The sequence below is a fragment of the Natator depressus genome, chromosome 15, assembly GCF_965152275.1.
Source record: "Natator depressus isolate rNatDep1 chromosome 15, rNatDep2.hap1, whole genome shotgun sequence".
Lineage (NCBI taxonomy): Eukaryota > Metazoa > Chordata > Testudines > Cheloniidae > Natator > Natator depressus.
In genome coordinates this window covers 7970775-7988709 of record NC_134248.1, presented here as the reverse complement: position 1 = coordinate 7988709, position 17935 = coordinate 7970775, and the positions used below count along the sequence as shown (strand labels likewise).

At 38.7% G+C, this 17935-nt stretch overlaps 1 protein-coding gene across 1 annotated transcript in view; it reads left to right on the top strand.

Moving 5' to 3' along the window:
- The window catches only part of MED13L (mediator complex subunit 13L), a 424792-nt gene that overhangs the window by 352026 nt on the left and 54831 nt on the right, over positions 1–17935 (top strand). The window contains exons 15-19 of the mRNA XM_074972328.1: positions 1945–2165; positions 9904–10109; positions 13699–14645; positions 15388–15567; positions 17255–17478. Coding sequence (XP_074828429.1) covers positions 1945–2165; positions 9904–10109; positions 13699–14645; positions 15388–15567; positions 17255–17478 — 1778 coding nt within the window. The remainder of the gene's footprint in view (positions 1–1944; positions 2166–9903; positions 10110–13698; positions 14646–15387; positions 15568–17254; positions 17479–17935) is intronic.

Here is a 17935-nt window from a genome sequence, read left to right as displayed (position 1 = left end):
CAGATTGTGAACTACAAATTACTTGTCTTAAAAGAGAAAAAAATTGTGTGACTGAGTGTGTGGCTACTTTAAGAGAAATCAAATTCCATTGCAAATCATTCTTTAATGCCTTCTCATTAACTTCAGCTAGTAATGAGAACAAATTGAGGGGAAAAACCACAGTGTCAGAGGGATGAGTCAGAGAGTTTTATGGACCCATAAAAGCAATGCTGATTTACTCAAATGTAGAAGTATGAAGTATACAGAGATTGGATTTTGACAGCTTTAGTAGATCCATAGCTTTCTAAAATATGCAAAGCTTTCTCAAGCATGACACATATGAAAATGAATAATGCTTGACAGCCAGTTGCTGTTGTTTTTCTTTTTAATTAAACATTTTAGGATTTTTTTTAATGAATCTGCACTGCAGAATTTTGCAAAGTGGAACTAAAAGATATGAGAAAATGGCATAATACAGAGCAGTATGGAATAGGTTAAATGGATACACTGTACCCCTTGTGCTTTCCCTTCTTAATCCTCTCTCTATTTCCTTGTGACACTAGCTAGTGATGCATGACAACATCTGTGAGGAACTGAAATGCCTGATACATCATAGCAAAGCCCTGCTGACTAAATGTCATTCTAGCACCACTGCTCACCAAATGATGCTAAAGCACTCCTCTCTTCTTCCATTACTTGAAAAGCAGAGAGGATCAGCTGATCCAAATCAGACCCACGGAAAGATTTCACTACTTAGTAGCAATTTTAAATCAAACTTAACTGTCATCTTTGGACTGCACAAAATGTATAATAGCTATGGAATACAAATTTAAAGAATATATCCTGTCAAATAGGTCTGGGGATTTGTAGTGCTTTACTGGACAGAAAAAGGTGTGGAAATGAAATGAAGCATTTAGTCTGTCAGAAACACTGGTTCAGTGTATGGGTTTTTTGTGGGAGAAGGTGATATGGGAATTTATTCTTATATGATCTCAGTATTTTTAACAATGAATTCATCAGATTGTAACATTATGTCAAAAGGATACCTGAGCTACTTAAAATTGAAAAAGCAATATGTTCTGAATTTTATGAAAAATAAACCCATTATGGCAGGAAATGGAAAGAAGGTAATGGGGAAAAGTGTAATAGTTTACAGTGATTTCCATTTGGGCTTATACAATACATTTCACTATATTAAGCATTTCAGTATTTTTTCTCATTTAAAATTAATGGGAAATATAGGATAAATTATTACACTGTGTTGATTTATTTAGAGATAATTAAATGCTCTATGATTTTTCCTGTCTTGGTGGCTGTGGTGCAAAATACATATTGCAGCATCCTCTGGGACTTGCCTGTTATTTTTTTAGATGCCTTGAGGCAGAATTTCTAATCAAGATGTTCCAGGATGGCAGTAGCTATAGTCTCAGATCTGTTTTCATCGGATTATGACAACATGGACCAAAATGGGTTCACATACTGTTAGTCAGTGCAAAAGTTTTGTGCAAAAGCTTTCCGCACTTCATCAGAAGGTTAGCCAGTTTTGATTTTAGGATTTCGTGTCATGAAACACTAGAAAGGAAAGAAAAATATTCTGGATCCCACTTAGTTATTAACTGTAACTGTGGTCAGATCCCCAGTACTGTTCTGTTTTCTTAAAGCTTTCTTTATTATTATCACAGCATATTTGAATATTGAACATCCTCAAATGTATGTGTTTCAATTGAACAATAAACTTGAAAAGTGTCCATAGGACACTGTACTCTGTATAAATTATATTAATAGAGTTAGTCTAGATTTACACTGGTGTGAAAGCAGGAGAGGATCTGCAGTCTGTTTGCTTGACTTTAACAATCCAAAAAAGCCAGTGCTGAGTTGGAGTCCTTCTCTTTATGGGGTCTCATTGAAGAGTTATGCAGAATTTATTTTTTAATGGTTAACCGTAGGTTATTTTGTGATGCTTAGCTGTGGCAGATCTGCAAAGGATGTTCCCAACGCCCCCTTCCTTGGAGCAACACCCTGCCTTTTCCCCGGTGATGAACTATAAAGATGGAATAAGTTCAGAGACTGTGACAGCATTGGGGATGATGGAAAGTCCTATGGTCAACATGGTTCCTACACAGCTCACAGAATTTAAAATGGAGGTGGAAGAAGGGTTAGGGAGCCCTAAACCTGAAGAAATCAAGGTAATACCCCAAAGATACCATTAGTTTTACTTCATCTGTGTACATACAAATAGAGTGCCATAGAGTTGGCTGGAAAATTGCTTGCACAATTTTGAACCAGATCCATATAAAGCAGAGGTCCCCAAACTTTTGAGGGTTGCGGGGCCCCCCCCTTACTCCTGTCCCTGCCCTCTCTCTGAGCTGGGGCCAGGAGTGGTGATGCGGCCAGGGGGTGGGGGTGGAAGGTGGTGCAGACAGAGATAAGGGGGCTGAGACTAGGGCCACATCTGGGGTTGGGTCTGGGGCCAGGAGTGGAGCTGAGGCTGGGGACCGAGGTGGAAGTGGGGCTGGCAGACGGGCCCATGAGCAGGTGCAGCTCCACTCCCGGCCTTGCTCCCAGATTCGGCCCCGGGCCGGGAACAGAGCCACAGCCAGCAACTGAGGCTGCGGGCTGGCTTGGGGCTGGGATCGGAACCATGCTGCGGCTGGGGCCGGAAGCCAGGTACGCGGCTGGGAGCGGGACTGGAGCAGAGGTGAGGGTGGGGATGGGCTGGGTGTGACACTTTGGGGACCTCTGGATTAAAGGGATTGGTAATCTTTCAGTGGAAACGAATCCTTTTTTATTGGACAAGTTTCCAGTTGTTTAATGCGAGCAGAGAAATTGCACAAAAATAGAGGTATTAGTTACACGTTGACTTTAATGGTTTTGAGGCACTCTTCTCAAAAAAAGAACCTATGATAGCTGTTTGTTGTCTGTGTGAAATGAGTTTTGTTTCAGGCTAATCCCTAGCACAGGGGTCGGCAACCTTTCAGAGGCGGTGTGCCGAGTCTTCATTGATTCACTCTAATTTAAGGTTTTGCGAGCCAGTAATACATTTTAATGTTTTTAGAAGGTCTCTTTCTATAAGTCTATAATATAGAACTAAATTATTGTCGTATGTAAAGTAAATAAGGCTTTTAAAATGTTTAAGAAGCTTCATTTAAAATTAAATTAAAATGCAGAGCCCCCCGGACCGGTGGCCAGGACCCGGGCAGTGTGAGTGCCCCTGAAAACTAGCTCGCATGCTGCCTTTGGCACGCGTGCCATAGGTTGCCTACCCCTGCCCTAGTGGACATCTGTCCACACTACAGAAAACACTGTTGCTGTTGACACTAATTGGTACCTGCTTGTTTGACAAAGGTTTTCTGTAGCACCCATCACTGTAGAGTTTATGCACTAAAACTTAGTTAGCAGTCTCAAAAGAGAGAACCAGGATGGAATTGGCTAATTCCATTCCTAGCCCCACAGAGGTTGTCCCTATTGATAAGGATTGAGAATCCTACTGGTCTTGTAGTTTGTGGAGAAAAGTTGTTCTGCTGCTTCCTGTGTTGTATTTTTTCATAGTTACGTAGTATTTAAGGCCAGAAGGGACCATTAGACCATCTAGTCTGAATTCCTGAATGACACAGGCTATAGAATTTCACTATTACCTCTTGACGGAGCCCAGTAACTTGTGTTTGACTAAAGAATAGTGTCCAGAAAGGCATCATCCAGTCTTAATTTGAAGACATAGAGATGGAGAATTCACCATTTCCAATGGTTAATCACCCTCACTGTTAAAAATGGTGCCTTAGTTCTCATTTGAATTTGTCTGGCTTTAACTTTGAGTCTCTGGTTCTTGTTATGCCGTTCTCTGCTAGATTAAAGAGCTTGGTATTTTTCACCCCATAAAGGTACTTCTGCACAGTGATCAAGTCACCTCTTATTCTTCTTTGCGATAAACTGAACAGATTGAGCTCCTTCAGTCCACTGTAAAGCACTCCATCCCTCACATAATTTTTATAGCTCTTTCCTGTACCGTCTCCAGTTTTTCAGCATCCTTTTTAAAATGTGGCACCAGAATTGGAGTGTTCCAATATCAATCTTGCAAGGCTATATACAGAGGCAAAATCACCTCTTTATACATACAAGGATTATTAGTCTGGTCTGGCACAGAATCACACTGGGAGCTCATGTTGAATTGTTTGTCCACTGTGACTCTTAAATTTTATTTCAGAATCACTGCTTTCCAGGATACAATCCCCTGTCTGAAGGTCTGGCCTGCATTTTTTGTTCCTTGATGCATGACCTTGTATTTGACTGCATTAAAATGCATTTGTTTGAACAGGTCCCAGGTGATCCATTTCACTCCATTTGACTTCCCTTTCCTCATCATTGTGTACCACTCTGGCAATGTTTGTGTCATCTCATAATTTTATTAACAGTGCTTTTATATTTACTTGTACATCACTGATAGAAATATTTGTGATGGACAAGAAGTGACTATGTATTAATCTGTTAATACTATTATGTAATAATGATATGACTGTTGTAAGTGACCATGTCAGTAAAGAAAAGTTTCTGTATATCTATGATGGGTTAGTAGAATTTCCTGTATGATTGTGTTGATCTAACTTAATAGAGGGCTGTGGGAGGAGCAAATAGGAAAGTGACAGAATGGCTTCCCAGGTAAGAATTCCCAAGCACACTCTTGAAAGACAGTAGGGCAAGCTGTTATCTTCAAGAACCCTGGCTCCATTGAGTTGCAAATCTTGTTTTGCCAGAGTTGGGAGTTAACAGATGAAAGGGCTGCAAACAGTTAAAAAGTGGCTTGATTTATTCAAAGGACGGTAAGTTGCCAGCGGCTGTTCAAGAAGTTGTCAGTGAGCGCTGACAGGGAGGGGGTCTGTAGAAGAGTCTGTAGACCTAGCATGGTCCACATGTGGAAAATGCTTTTATGCATATCTAGGTCTGCCAGGTGTTTAACCTTTTTCCACATGGGGACTTTCCCTTAACGAAACAGGTTGGTCACTGCTTGCCCTGTCATTGCTCCCAGAGAAGAGAAGAGAACTGCAGATATTGGGTATAAATCAGACCTGCTGAAATCACAGTTAGTACCAGGGGACTGCAATTCAGGGCCTAGTTTGAAAGTGGGAGAGTTGCATGATTCCACCTGGAGACAGGTGACAGCTAAAGACCTGAGATGCGAGTGGAAAGCACTCAACAAGAGCAGGAGAGGTCAGAGGGGCAGTTGATCTGGGAACTGTGACAATATTGGGTAGCGTATTTGTTTTTGGCTGAATAGAGGGCTTCAATCTCCAGGGTCATTAATTCCCTGTCTTTCACTAGCAGTAAATTCATACTAGAGAGGATCCTAAGTTAATTTAAAAAAGGAGGACTTGTGGCACCTTAGAGACTAACAAATTTATTTGAGCATAAGCTTTCGTGAACTACAGCTCACTTCATCGGATACTGAATGCATCAGATGAAGTGAGCTGTAGCTCACGAAAGCTTATGCTCAAATAAATCTGTTAGTCTCTAAGGTGCCACAAGTCCTCCTTTTGTTTTTGCGGATACAGACTAATACAGCTGCTACTCTGAAACCTAAGTTAATTAAGGAATTTTTTTAAAAATCCTGCTGCTGCTTAATTTATTTATTTGAAGAAATTCAGACAATTTCCATAACAAAATAACTGTAACAGGTAAATTACCTATTTATTGAACATACCCTCCCCCAATAACAGCTCAAAATTGTGTAAAAGAAAACCCAACAGAATTACTCGGCAACTGCTGCTAGAATAAGATAAGATATAAATGGACAGTCTGTCTCTGAGAGTTGCTCCCAGTTGCCCAGTCACAACTGCATGAACTTTTTGCAGAATACATAATGTAGGCCCAGTCCCAGTTCAGGAAAGTACTTAAGTATATGCTTAAGTCTCAGTGAAGACAGTGGGGCTTAAGAACATGCTTAAAGTTAAGCAAATGCTTATGTGCTTTATTGAACAGAAATGGACTTAAGCACATATTTAACTGCTTTCCTTTATGACCAGGGATGGTGCTTCTCAGTAAAATCAGCCATTTACCTTTAACAGGTAAAGTTTATTTGCTTTTTAACCTAATTTACAGACTTTCAGTCATGTTGAATTTAATTCCACTCTCAAAGAAGTGTATAAGAGTAGCAGTCTTTTTTTCCAGTCTGAAGACCAAAATTGTATTGAGGGAACAACCTGGTAAGAATTTTGCAAAAGAGATGGAAGAATGCCCAGTCTCAGGGGAAAAAGGAGAAAGCAAAAATAAGACAGCTATTTACTCAGAGCTAAGATGGCCTCTTACATTGGGGGAAAAAATTGCACTGATGCTACCACTAGTTGAGCTGTCTTAATAGTAGCACCAGCAGGAGCCATACTGGAGGCTCCAATGGGTTCTGGAGATGATGTCCCCATGCCAATTAAAGATCAGCTTCCAACATTACATTAAATTGCTTTGGTGATAAAAACCTTGGAAACCGCTGCAGTTTTGTCTACACTAGGACTCCCACTGGTGCTCTCCTCAAGGCAACTAAAACAGTGGATTTTTTTTTTAATTTCCTTATGAAAAAATTATCTTAGACAGTAAACCCATCAACTCTCTAGGGAGAAGATCTCCAGGCACCCACACCTTTTACCATTGGCAATCCTTCCGACATTCCCAGGGTCACTTCCCTTCCTGTTCCTAAACAGCATTAATTACCAACAGGCAATAGCGAGGAGAAGGGGAAAATAGTATGCCCAACTTTGTACATAGTCCCTGCTTTCAGAGAATCCTTAATAGATGGTAAATTGCCAAAGAAACTTGCCCTTGGCCTAATCTAAACACATGCTTTTTGGGAGTGAATTGCTCTTTCCAGCATACAGTATCACTTTACGTGACTTAATGGGAAAAACAAATACTACCCTAACCTGATGGGACTTGTTGCCCTCACAGTGTGGGTGTAATAGAAAAGGCATGTTTGTACTAGGTGCCCGTGTTCTACTAATGTATAATTATACAGTTCTCAATCTCTCTCCTATCAGTTTTAGCAGCATTTTAGAAACTGGAAAGACATGTATTCCAGTATAATGGTTATTAATTAGGTGTGCTGCATACAAATAATGAAAAGCTATTTCTTCCAGTTGTCGCAGACCTTATTTGTTTTTTCCTCCACTTCAAATATTTTTCTGTACGTCAAAACAAAGTTAGTTAATCTTGGGACAGGAAGGAAATCTGGGTCAAGATTATAGTTTGATGAGCTAAAAGAGAGATTAGAAAAAAAATATATATTTTAGGGACTTATTCATACTGAAGATATTTTAGATATCTCTAACAAAGATTTAAAGAGTATTGAAACATATCTTTTTAAGAGTGCATAGAGTTCTGCATTTGAGCAGCTGCTGCTCATACACATTAATAGGAATCTAGCACCTAACCCCAACATAACTCATGTTTACAAAAATGTAAGTAGGTTTCTTGTGCTGATTATAGAGTGTCAAAGGTAGGAATCCTGTTATGCTTCATCTTCTGACACTTTAAGGAGGCACTGGGAAGGGAAGCAAAAGGACACGGAGAAATCTATGGCTGGCAGAGTTAAGGAAAGTAAGTAGAACTGTTTTAAGTACACGAGGTACACAGAAAATCCTAACAATAGTAGTGGTCCGTTACTAGATGGAAATGGTAGAATTATCAATAATCAGAGAAAAGCAGAAGTGTTCAATAAATATTTCTGTTCTGTATTTGGGGGGAAATGGTTGATGTACTCATATCATATAATGATGATAATTCCACTAGTATGTCAGGAGGATGTTAAACAATAGCTACTAAAGTTAGTCAGTTTAAAATCAGCAGATCCAGATAACGTGCATCCAAGAGTTTTAACAGAAAAGGCAGAAGAGCTCACCGCAGTGTTAATGTTGATTTTCAGTGAGTCTTGGAACACTGGAGAAGTTCCAGAAGACTGGAAAAAAGCTAATGTTATGCCAATATTTAAAGGGGTAAAGAGGATGACCCAAGTAATTATAGGCCTGTCAGTCTAACATTGATCTGGGCAAGATAATGGAGCGTGTGATATGGGATTTGATTAATAAAGAATTAATTGAGGGTAATATAATTAGTGCCAGTCAACATGGGTTTTATGGAAAATAGATCCCGTCAAACTAACCTGATATCTTTTTTGGGGGTGAATTAAAAATTTGATAAAGATAATTATGTTGGTATAATATACATAGATTTCTGTTGAGGATTTTACTTGGTGCTGCATGACATTTTAATTAAAAAATTAGAACAAAATAAAATTAACATGGCACATGTTAAATGGATTAAAAGTTGGCTAACTGATAAGTCTCAAAATGTTGTTAAAGGGGAATCATCAGCAAGCAGGTGTGTTTCTAGTGGGGTCCTGCATGAAACAGTTCTTGGCTTTACACTATATAATAAATTTATCAATGACCTGGAAGAAAACATAAAATCATCACTGGTAAAGTCTGAAGATGATACAAAAGTTGGGGGAGTTATAAACAATGAAGAGGACAGAGCACTGATACAGAGCAGTCTGGATCACTTGGTAAGCTGGCCACAAGCAAATACTATGCATTTTATTACGGCTATATGTAAAAGTATACAGATAGGAACAAAGAATGTAGGCCATACTTATAGGATGGAGAAATCTATCCTGGGAAGCAATGACTTTGAAAAAGATTTGGGGGTTGTGGTGGATAATCAACTGAACTTGAACTCCCAGTGCAATGCTGTGGCCAGATGGCTAATGTGATCCTTGGATGCATAACAGTGGAATATTGAGTAGGAGGAGGAATGCTATTTTGCATTCTGTATTTGGCACTCATGCAACTGCTGCTGGAATAGTATGTACAGTTCTGGTGTCCACAATTCAAGAAGGATGTTAATAAACTGAAGAGGGGTCAAAGAAGAGCCATGAGAATGATTGAAGGATTTGAAAACCTGCCTTATAGTGGTAGATACAAAGACTTCAGTCTATTTATCATAACACAGAGAAGGTTAAGGGATGACTTGATTACAGTCTATAAGTATTTATATGGGGAGCAATGTTTGATAATGGGCTGTTCAGTCTAGCAGAGAAAGTTATAACACAATTCGATGGCTGGAAGTTGAAGCTAGACAAATTCAGACTGGAAATAAAGCAATACACTTTTAACAGTGACAGTAATTCACCATTTGAACAATTTACCAATGGTTGTGGTGGATTCTCCATTACTGGCAAGTTTCAGATCAAGACTGGATGTTCTTTCTAAAAGATCTGCCCTAGGAATTAGTTTGGGGAAGTTTTCTGGCTTGTGTTGTACAGGACATCCGACTAGATTATCACAGTGGCCCTTATGGCCTTGGAATCTATGAGGATGCTGGGACTGTGGTAAGACATTAAAAACGAAGTTTTGTAGAATTTCTACTATATATACTGCAGTAGTTTCCCCCAGATGCTAGATATTTTCCAATCACAGAGGAAGACAGTCTCTGTCTCAAGGAGATCTGGAATAACTTTGGCTGAAGTCCTAGTTATTGTTCCCTTTAACCAAAACAAAAGAAAAGTGTAATGGTTGCTAGTGAGCCCAAGCTGGCTTGACTATGAATTTGGTATGGTGCCAGCGGTTAATGGTTACTCTTTTCACCATTATTATTATTGTTTGGATTATGATAGTGCCCAGAATGTGGTGTTCACTTTCTAACCATGTAGTATAAAGTCCTTCCCTAAAGCAATCACAATCGGCTCTAGAATCCTAATCTTTTTACAGTCATTACAATTTTGGGTGTGTGTCCCTAAATGTTTATAAAGTGAGTAGATATTTCAGTATGAGAAAAAGTGCAGTTATATTTGCTTCAAATTAGTATAATTAGTTTTACCTGAATATATTTTTAATATAAGATTGACTTTTCTATGTAGCTCTAAACACTAAAATTACTTTGGTTTTACAGGATTTTTCGTATGTGCACAAAGTTCCATCATTTCAACCTTTTGTGGGCTCTTCTATGTTTGCTCCATTGAAGATACTGCCAAGCCAGTGCCTGCTACCTCTGAAGATACCGGATGCCTGCATGTTCAGGCCTTCTTGGGCGATTCCTCCTAAAATTGAACAACTCCCCTTGCCACCTGCAGCCACTTTCATCAGAGATGGCTACAAGTAAGTACAAGTATTGCAACAAACGATGACGTTCATTATGTCTGTATCTAGGTATATAATAAATGGACACTCAGAGTGCTGATGATTTTTCCATGTTTTAATCCATATGATAAAATTATGAGCAAGCCTAATTATGGACTTATTTTAAACCTGCAAAACTTCCATTGCTTTATAAAGTCAGAAACATTTTTGATAACTGGAGCAGGAATAAATGACATTTGAGTTGATCAATTTTAAATAATTATCCAGGCAAAAACATTGTAATTCAACATAAGGTAGAAATGTTAAAGAAGAAGGCTCATACAGTTAATCTCCAAGTATTAGGTTTAATGATGGATTTTAATGGTTAATATTTAGTCATTACTTCACATTTTTGCTGGAGGAAATGGTAGATGTCAAACGTGATTTGCCTTTAGTTGTAAAAAGGCATATCATCTGCTTCTCCTTTGAGTTTTAGTTAATACCAAAGAAGGAGCCAGACAAAAAAGTTGTATACTTGTAATGGCTGTGTGCTGTGTGAGTAATAGAGAGAAAATATCTGCCTGTATAAAATATAAACAAAAGTAGTATTTCATAGGGAAGGTACTCATGTTCATTTGTACTGCAAAGGAAATACCAGGTCATTGAATGAGATGTAAACTTTAGGGGACGGTTTTATAAAATTGGGCTGAAATTGCATGGTGCTTTCTAGTAAAACTATGATAAATTGTAGATGGAAAGAAGTACTTACCTTCTGATTTTGATAATACAAAAATGTGTCCTCTAATCCATCTGCAGTGCATGATTTAGAAGATCAAAATGTTAGTTCTGATGGATATTTTGAGCTGACAATGAACTCCTATCTTCAGGATTTTTAATACTTAAATTGTTCTTGGTAGTTATTCCTTTTAATTTATTCAGCTCATTGAAATATATGTATCCAAATTCTGTTAGTGTCTGTGGCTGTTTTTTTGTAAAGTTCCTTTTAAAATAAAAATAAAAAAGTAAAGCGGGGAGGGAGTACCTACGGACACCCAACTAGTCAGCTAAGGATCTGGCCCTTCATCTCATGGAATAGAATGGATCTTGAAGTGTAATGGACCATTCCATCGTTTACAGTGGTAGAGCTTGTATATTTAATTTATTTCTGCCCTAAAGACACACTTTTCAGTATTCACTTTGTACTTCATTCACTGTGGTTACATTCACTTCTGTGAAGATGGCCAACATAAATGATATACACCTATTGATGGCTGAGTGTGACTTATGTGGTGTGTAGGCCTCTGATGTCCCTTTGTACAGGGATGAATTTCACCCCATTTCAGTTTTGTGGGGACACACAACTCTTCTTTGGGATCCTCTTGTTTCTTCAGAACTGTTCATATAAGTTGCCAGTTTAATGTGTTCGGTGATTCCTATTCCTATATATTCTGAAGTTGCTGGGCTTCTCTCCACTCTAAGGTGTAGTGGCACTGTGCCCCAGGTGCAAGTTTGCCATTAAATTAAGTTAAATGAGAAATTTGCATCCCCAGCATATTTTTCAAAAGTTATCACTGTTTATGAAAAAAATCCATTGCTGCAGATCTTGAAACCTAACAAGAATTTAAACCATTTAATATACAAAACCTCTCAGAAGCCGTAATATATATAGTAGAAGAGTCTCCTGCTGCAGTGAATGAATTTACAGAGGAAGCGGCTTGTATCTTTAAATCAATCCTTAAATCAGGCCTTCTCCAGCTTCAAAGGATCTTCCAGTGGTCTTAAAAGAAGTGCAAAAAAGAAATTGCAAACCCTCGATACCACCTAAGGAGCAAATGACTTCTCAGGTTTTCTCTAATAGTAACTGCTTCTAATAGTAACCAGGACTGAGCTGATTATTAATTGCAGGTATTTGTTGAAAAAAATCTTTTATTTTCAATGTAATCCAATTAGAGTGAAGATAATTACTGCACCCTGATTACTGCAGGCTTTTAGTAAAGTGGTGATTGTTGATCAAGATTTCTAGGTCACGCTTTGTCATTTGTCTAAGGTATTCACTGTGCCTCAGATTCACAACTCTTATCAACCTTTGTCCATTTTTTCCTACCTTTGACTTGGGCACAGGTCAGTTAAAGATAACAAAATGATTCTAAAGGATCAGGTCTTTACTACAGTTTCTTTTCAGGTTGCTAATGAAATGTGATCCTTAAAATAATATCCATTTTAAAATAACACATAAAACACACAGTAAGAACACACAAATATAAAAAATCCATATGTTTCTGCTCCTTCATCAAGAGACTGATTGTGTTCTTATGTTTTATGTGCTGCCCTTAAGGAATACATTTCAAGAAAAATGTTTTATTAGCTCTCGGGAAGAAAAATGTTATAAAGACCTTGTTTGTTTGAGCAATTATGTTGTCCTTAATATGAAGCCTAATGACAAAATTATCTGTTTCTTACTGTAATATGTCATTCCAAAGAAAAGAGATCTCTTGTGGGAATATATGACCACATTCTGGTCCCTGAAATTTAGCAGATAATGGCAAAACTGTTACTAATAGGAAGTGTGATGACAAATGGTGACCTAGAAATACCACTTTCAGCTCTTGTGGACCAGGAGTCTGCAATAGCAAGTGTTATTTTTGTACCATAAGCTATGTAGGGCTACATAAAGGCTGCCTTTACTGTATGTGAAACACTTTTGTCAGCTGGGTACCACCAAGGAAACATTAAAATTTCACCAAGAAGAATCAGATAAATTATTTGTATCAAGGAGTACCGAAATTAATTATTTACTACAGACATTTTAAAACATATAGACCAGGGGTAGACAACCTATGGCAAGCTGATTTCCAGTGACACTCACACTGCGCAGGTCTTGACCACCTTTCCAGGCGGCTCTGCATTTTAATTTAATTTTAAATTAAACTTCTTAAACATTTTAAAAACCTTATTTACTTAACATACAACAATAGTTTAGTTATATATTATAGACTTATAGAAAGAGACCTTCTAAAAACGTTAAAATGTATTACTCGCACGCAAAACCTTAAATTAGAGTGAATAAATGAAGACTCGGCACACCACTTCTGAAGGTTGCTGACCCCTGATATAGACAGTAAAGCAAATTATTTCTAAATGGAGTTTATGATGCTGTACAACTATATGAAATTTCATGCCCCTAATTTTTACACATTGGACCGTAGATTTCTTTAGAGACAGTTGCATAGGGATTTCACTGAAATAATTCCTTCCCCCCCCCCCCCCCCAAGTGCTGAAAATATTGAAGTCACATCAATTATTTAATTTCAGGTCATTCTAAATAGGCACCTGAGATTTCAGGTCATAACAGACTCTTAGCTCGTAATCTTTAAAACAGCATGAGGGGATGTTTTCTGTTTTGTTTTGTTTTTTTTCTTTTCACTACACTCTCAGCGACTCTTAGCTATGTTTGCTGATGAGATCTTGAAAGTTTAGACAGAAAGAAGAGAGACTCTTGAATATAATGAAAGGAGAGGAATGTCTGAAGGTGCTATCCCTTTATTGTGGTCATTATGGAGCTATTGCATCTGAGTCCTGTCTACAGTGAACCTTTTGAATATTCATCTTCTTCCTGTATTTTTTGCAGCAATGTGCCTAGTGTTGGGAGCCTCGCAGATCAAGACTATCTTCAGATGAACACTCCCCAAATGAATACACCAGTGACATTAAACAGTGCTGCCCCAGCCAGCAACAGTGGAGCAGGAGTACTGCCATCCCCAGCAACTCCCCGCTTCTCCGTCCCTACGCCACGCACACCCAGAACCCCAAGGACTCCTAGAGGTGGGGGCACTGCCAGCGGGCAAGGATCTGTAAAATATGACAGCACAGATCAAGGTTCACCAGCTTCTACCCCTTCTACAACACGACCGCTTAATTCTGTGGAGCCGCCCACTGTCCAGCCAATCCCAGAAGCCCACAGCCTATATGTCACCCTGATTCTTTCAGACTCCGTGCTGAACATCTTTAAAGATCGCAACTTTGATAGCTGTTGTATATGCGCGTGTAACATGAATATTAAAGGTGCAGATGTAGGGCTGTACATCCCAGATTCATCTAACGAGGACCAGTACCGCTGCACGTGTGGATTTAGTGCAATTATGAATCGCAAACTAGGTTACAACTCTGGGCTTTTTATTGAGGATGAATTGGATATTTTTGGCAAGACCTCAGACATTGGCCAGGCTGCAGAGAGGAGGTTGATGATGTGTCAGACCACTTTACTTCCTCAGATGGGAGAGGGAGCCAGGAGGGGCCAGGAACCCCCTATGAGCCTCCTCCTCCTTCTCCAGAATCAGCACACACAGCCTTTCACCTCTCTGAGCTGCTTGGACTACATGTCCTCCAATAACCGGCAGACACTTCCCTTTATGAACTGGAGTTATGACAGAGTGCAAGCAGATAGTAATGATTCCTGGATAGAGTGCTTCAATGCCCTGGAGCAAGGAAGGCAGTATGTGGATAACCCCACTGGTGGAAAAGTGGATGAAGCCCTAGTAAGAAGTGCTACTGTACACTCTTGGCCTCACAGCAATGGTATGGTTCACAGAAGAGGTTTTGGTTTTTTTTCATTCAAAAAACTTAGTTACCTTTGTAATTTTATTTTAAACTTGCCAGTGCAAGACAGTATCATTTAAACGTTATGGGGGAAAATGCACTCTTGAGGAACAGGAGTAGATAAGAAATTTGGAGAGCTTTCTAAAACCAAAGGTAGAATACTGGTAAATTTCCTTCTTCCTTCCACATGCTGTAGGACTTTTCAGTGTCACAAATTCACAACAATTTTGTAGGTTTTTTGGTTTGGTTTGTTTTCTGGGGTGAGGGTCAAACTTTGCTCTAGCTTTCTTTGGTGAGACTGTGGCATATCTTTTTGGAGCATACGTATGCAATCATCAAATCTTTGTGAAACAATGCCAACTAGAAATAATGTAAATTTGTAAATGAAATATAATGTGTTTATTTACAATTCTTTATGGGCTTGACTTAAAGAACTATATTTTTTAGCCTTTAAGCAGCTTTACACCTTTAAATAAACTTACAGCAAATCACTACAGTCTAGATAACATTTTGCAAAAGGATATTTTGAAAAGAACTTCATAGAAAGCTTAGTCTAACAACGTTTGATAAAGAAGCAGTTTAAATTCTATTTTACTAATTACAGTGGAGCACAGGCTATATGGGCACCATGAGAGGCAAGATAAAGGAATCACAGGCCAAAAAAAGATTATGTCCCTTCTCCTCAACAGAAATATGATTCATACCTCTTTGTCATTTGTAGTACTGGATATCAGCATGCTGTCCTCCCAGGATGTGGTGCGCATGCTACTGTCCCTACAGCCTTTTCTCCAAGATGCCATCCAGAAGAAGCGGACAGGCAGGACCTGGGAGAACATCCAACATGTGCAGGGACCCCTCACCTGGCAGCAGTTCCATAAGATGGCAGGACGGGGAACATATGGTACAGTTTTTTGTGGAACAGCAGGGTTCAGATGAAGGCTATGTTTCCTTACACATGGGCCTTTAAATGTGTTCTTTGCTGGAAAGTTCATAAGAACAAAAGTCTCCTCAGATGGCTTTTTGCTGTGTTTAATGTTCGAAAGCTATTCTTGAGTAATATAGTGGGGGTTCTACCTTCCAAGATTACTGATGTTGGAGATGGGTTTGAACACCTCAAAAGCTTTGGTGAGGTTCAAAATCCCTGTGTGGATTTGATTTTGGTTTGAACCCATAGCTAGTACAATGAATAACCAATAACGTGAAGTATGGAAACTGTTAAATAAAATTAGAGCCCTAGTTTTAAGATGTTAAATATGTTTTAAAATGTCATATTGCTGATATGTTTGGAATTAAACACCTCCTGGTTACAAGTGAGACTTTTAATTGGAAATATATTTGACAGAATATGTACTAAGTGAGAACAAACTAATGACTGACCTTTAAACATCATTTTTACTCTTCATGCGTTTTGCCTGCATTTTATGTGAAATTCCCTACTGATCTGTTTTTTTACAGTCTTATTCTATTTTGCCACAGTGCCTCAATTCTCTACTTTCCCTGCTCTGACACTTGACATAATGCTGATTTCCCTTTTGGCTATGACAGGCTGCAGTAACTACCATCACATTCCAATGCCACTGTGCCATATGACAAGTACCTCCAGCCGTTTTTCAACATTTGTAACTACAGTGTAGCATTGAACAGTCAGGATTTTCCAACAGTTACCACACATTGTAACTGAAATGACCACATTTTCTCATATGCGTTAGAACAGTAGATATCTGTGGTGAGTATGTGGTAATGGTTGGTGAATGCTGACTTTTTAGTCATTTATATTTCTCTGGAAATTGCCAGGGTATATTTGGGCTCACATTCTCCAAGCAACAGCAGGCTACACTAGTATTTCTTTTTAGCATAATCCCTAACAACACAGTTTGTGTGAGATCTCAGATTTGTTGTTATGATAATCCTCTCATTTGTGATGGTGACTCTTTTGGGGTTTTTTAATTTGTATTAACCCTAGCCACTTTGCTTAGAAATCAGCACTATCCACTTTGGGAGCTACAGTTTTCTTCAGTTGGTCATTTTGCACAACCAGCAGGAGCTAAAGCAAGAAACATTAATTTAGTTTCCGTGAATTCGTGTCATCACTTTTCTTTAGGTTCAAAGGACATATGTGAAATGTTGTTATATCATCATTTAGACAGAGTGAAACCACTTCTTTCAAGACCACAAGTTCAGTCCTCAAGAAGGCCCTGAAATTCTGGCAGAATGTGGACTTACAGTACACCAGAAGATATTTTATTGCAATCTTTTAGGGGAATTATAGTAGTGATGCTTGGATTGGCTTCTTCTGCTTTGACTGACTGACCTCTGATTTTATGACACTTCATAAATATGATCTAAATCTTTCTGCCCTGTAATTAAGGACCGTTACCTGAGGAAAAGGACTGTGGAAGGACATTGTTAATATGTATTGTGGCTGCATCCTGCCTGCACAGAGGAGGTTCAGGCTTTCTGAAAACTCACCATGACAACAGATTACTGATTTACACCATTTGGCTAGAAAGAGCTAATTTGCTATTGTACCAGACACTCCTTTCCAATTAAAGTGGTTCTGTAATAATACCCTCTTCTTTTCATATCAGGTTCTGAGGAGTCTCCTGAGCCTCTTCCAATTCCCACTTTACTAGTGGGTTATGACAAGGACTTCCTGACAATCTCTCCATTCTCCTTGCCGTTCTGGGAGAGGCTGTTGCTAGACCCATATGGGGGCCATCGGGATGTCGCTTATATTGTGCTGTGTCCAGAAAATGAGGCCTTGCTCGACGGAGCCAAAACTTTCTTCAGGGACTTGAGTGCTGTATATGAGGTAGGAAAGAGCGACTGTTATGAATTGTTTAGCCATAATTGTTAGCCCTGTTTTAGCAGCATGTTCACAGTTCGGTTAAGTTCATGTTCTTTCCTTTTTAAGCTCTCTTAAACTGTTTAAAACTTAAGTGTTTTAAATAATAATTTGTTACATTATTTTCTTCAGTTTAGGAGGACTTTCTCCACTTTCAGAATACAGGAAAAATATCATCTAATAGAGCTGCACTTACTCTTTTGCATGTTAGCTCCATTTAAGACAAAATTCAGCCCTAAGATACAGCTCTTAAGTGCAGCTGCTGTTTAAGTCGAAGGAAACAAGGCATATGCAGATGAAGGCTGAAAATATCTGAGCAGTAGGAACAGTCTCATAGCAAGATGCACTAAAATGCAGAAGTACAAGGAGACAGGGTAGAGATATAAATAACTCTGAAATATAGGAAAATCTGAAAAGTAGCATT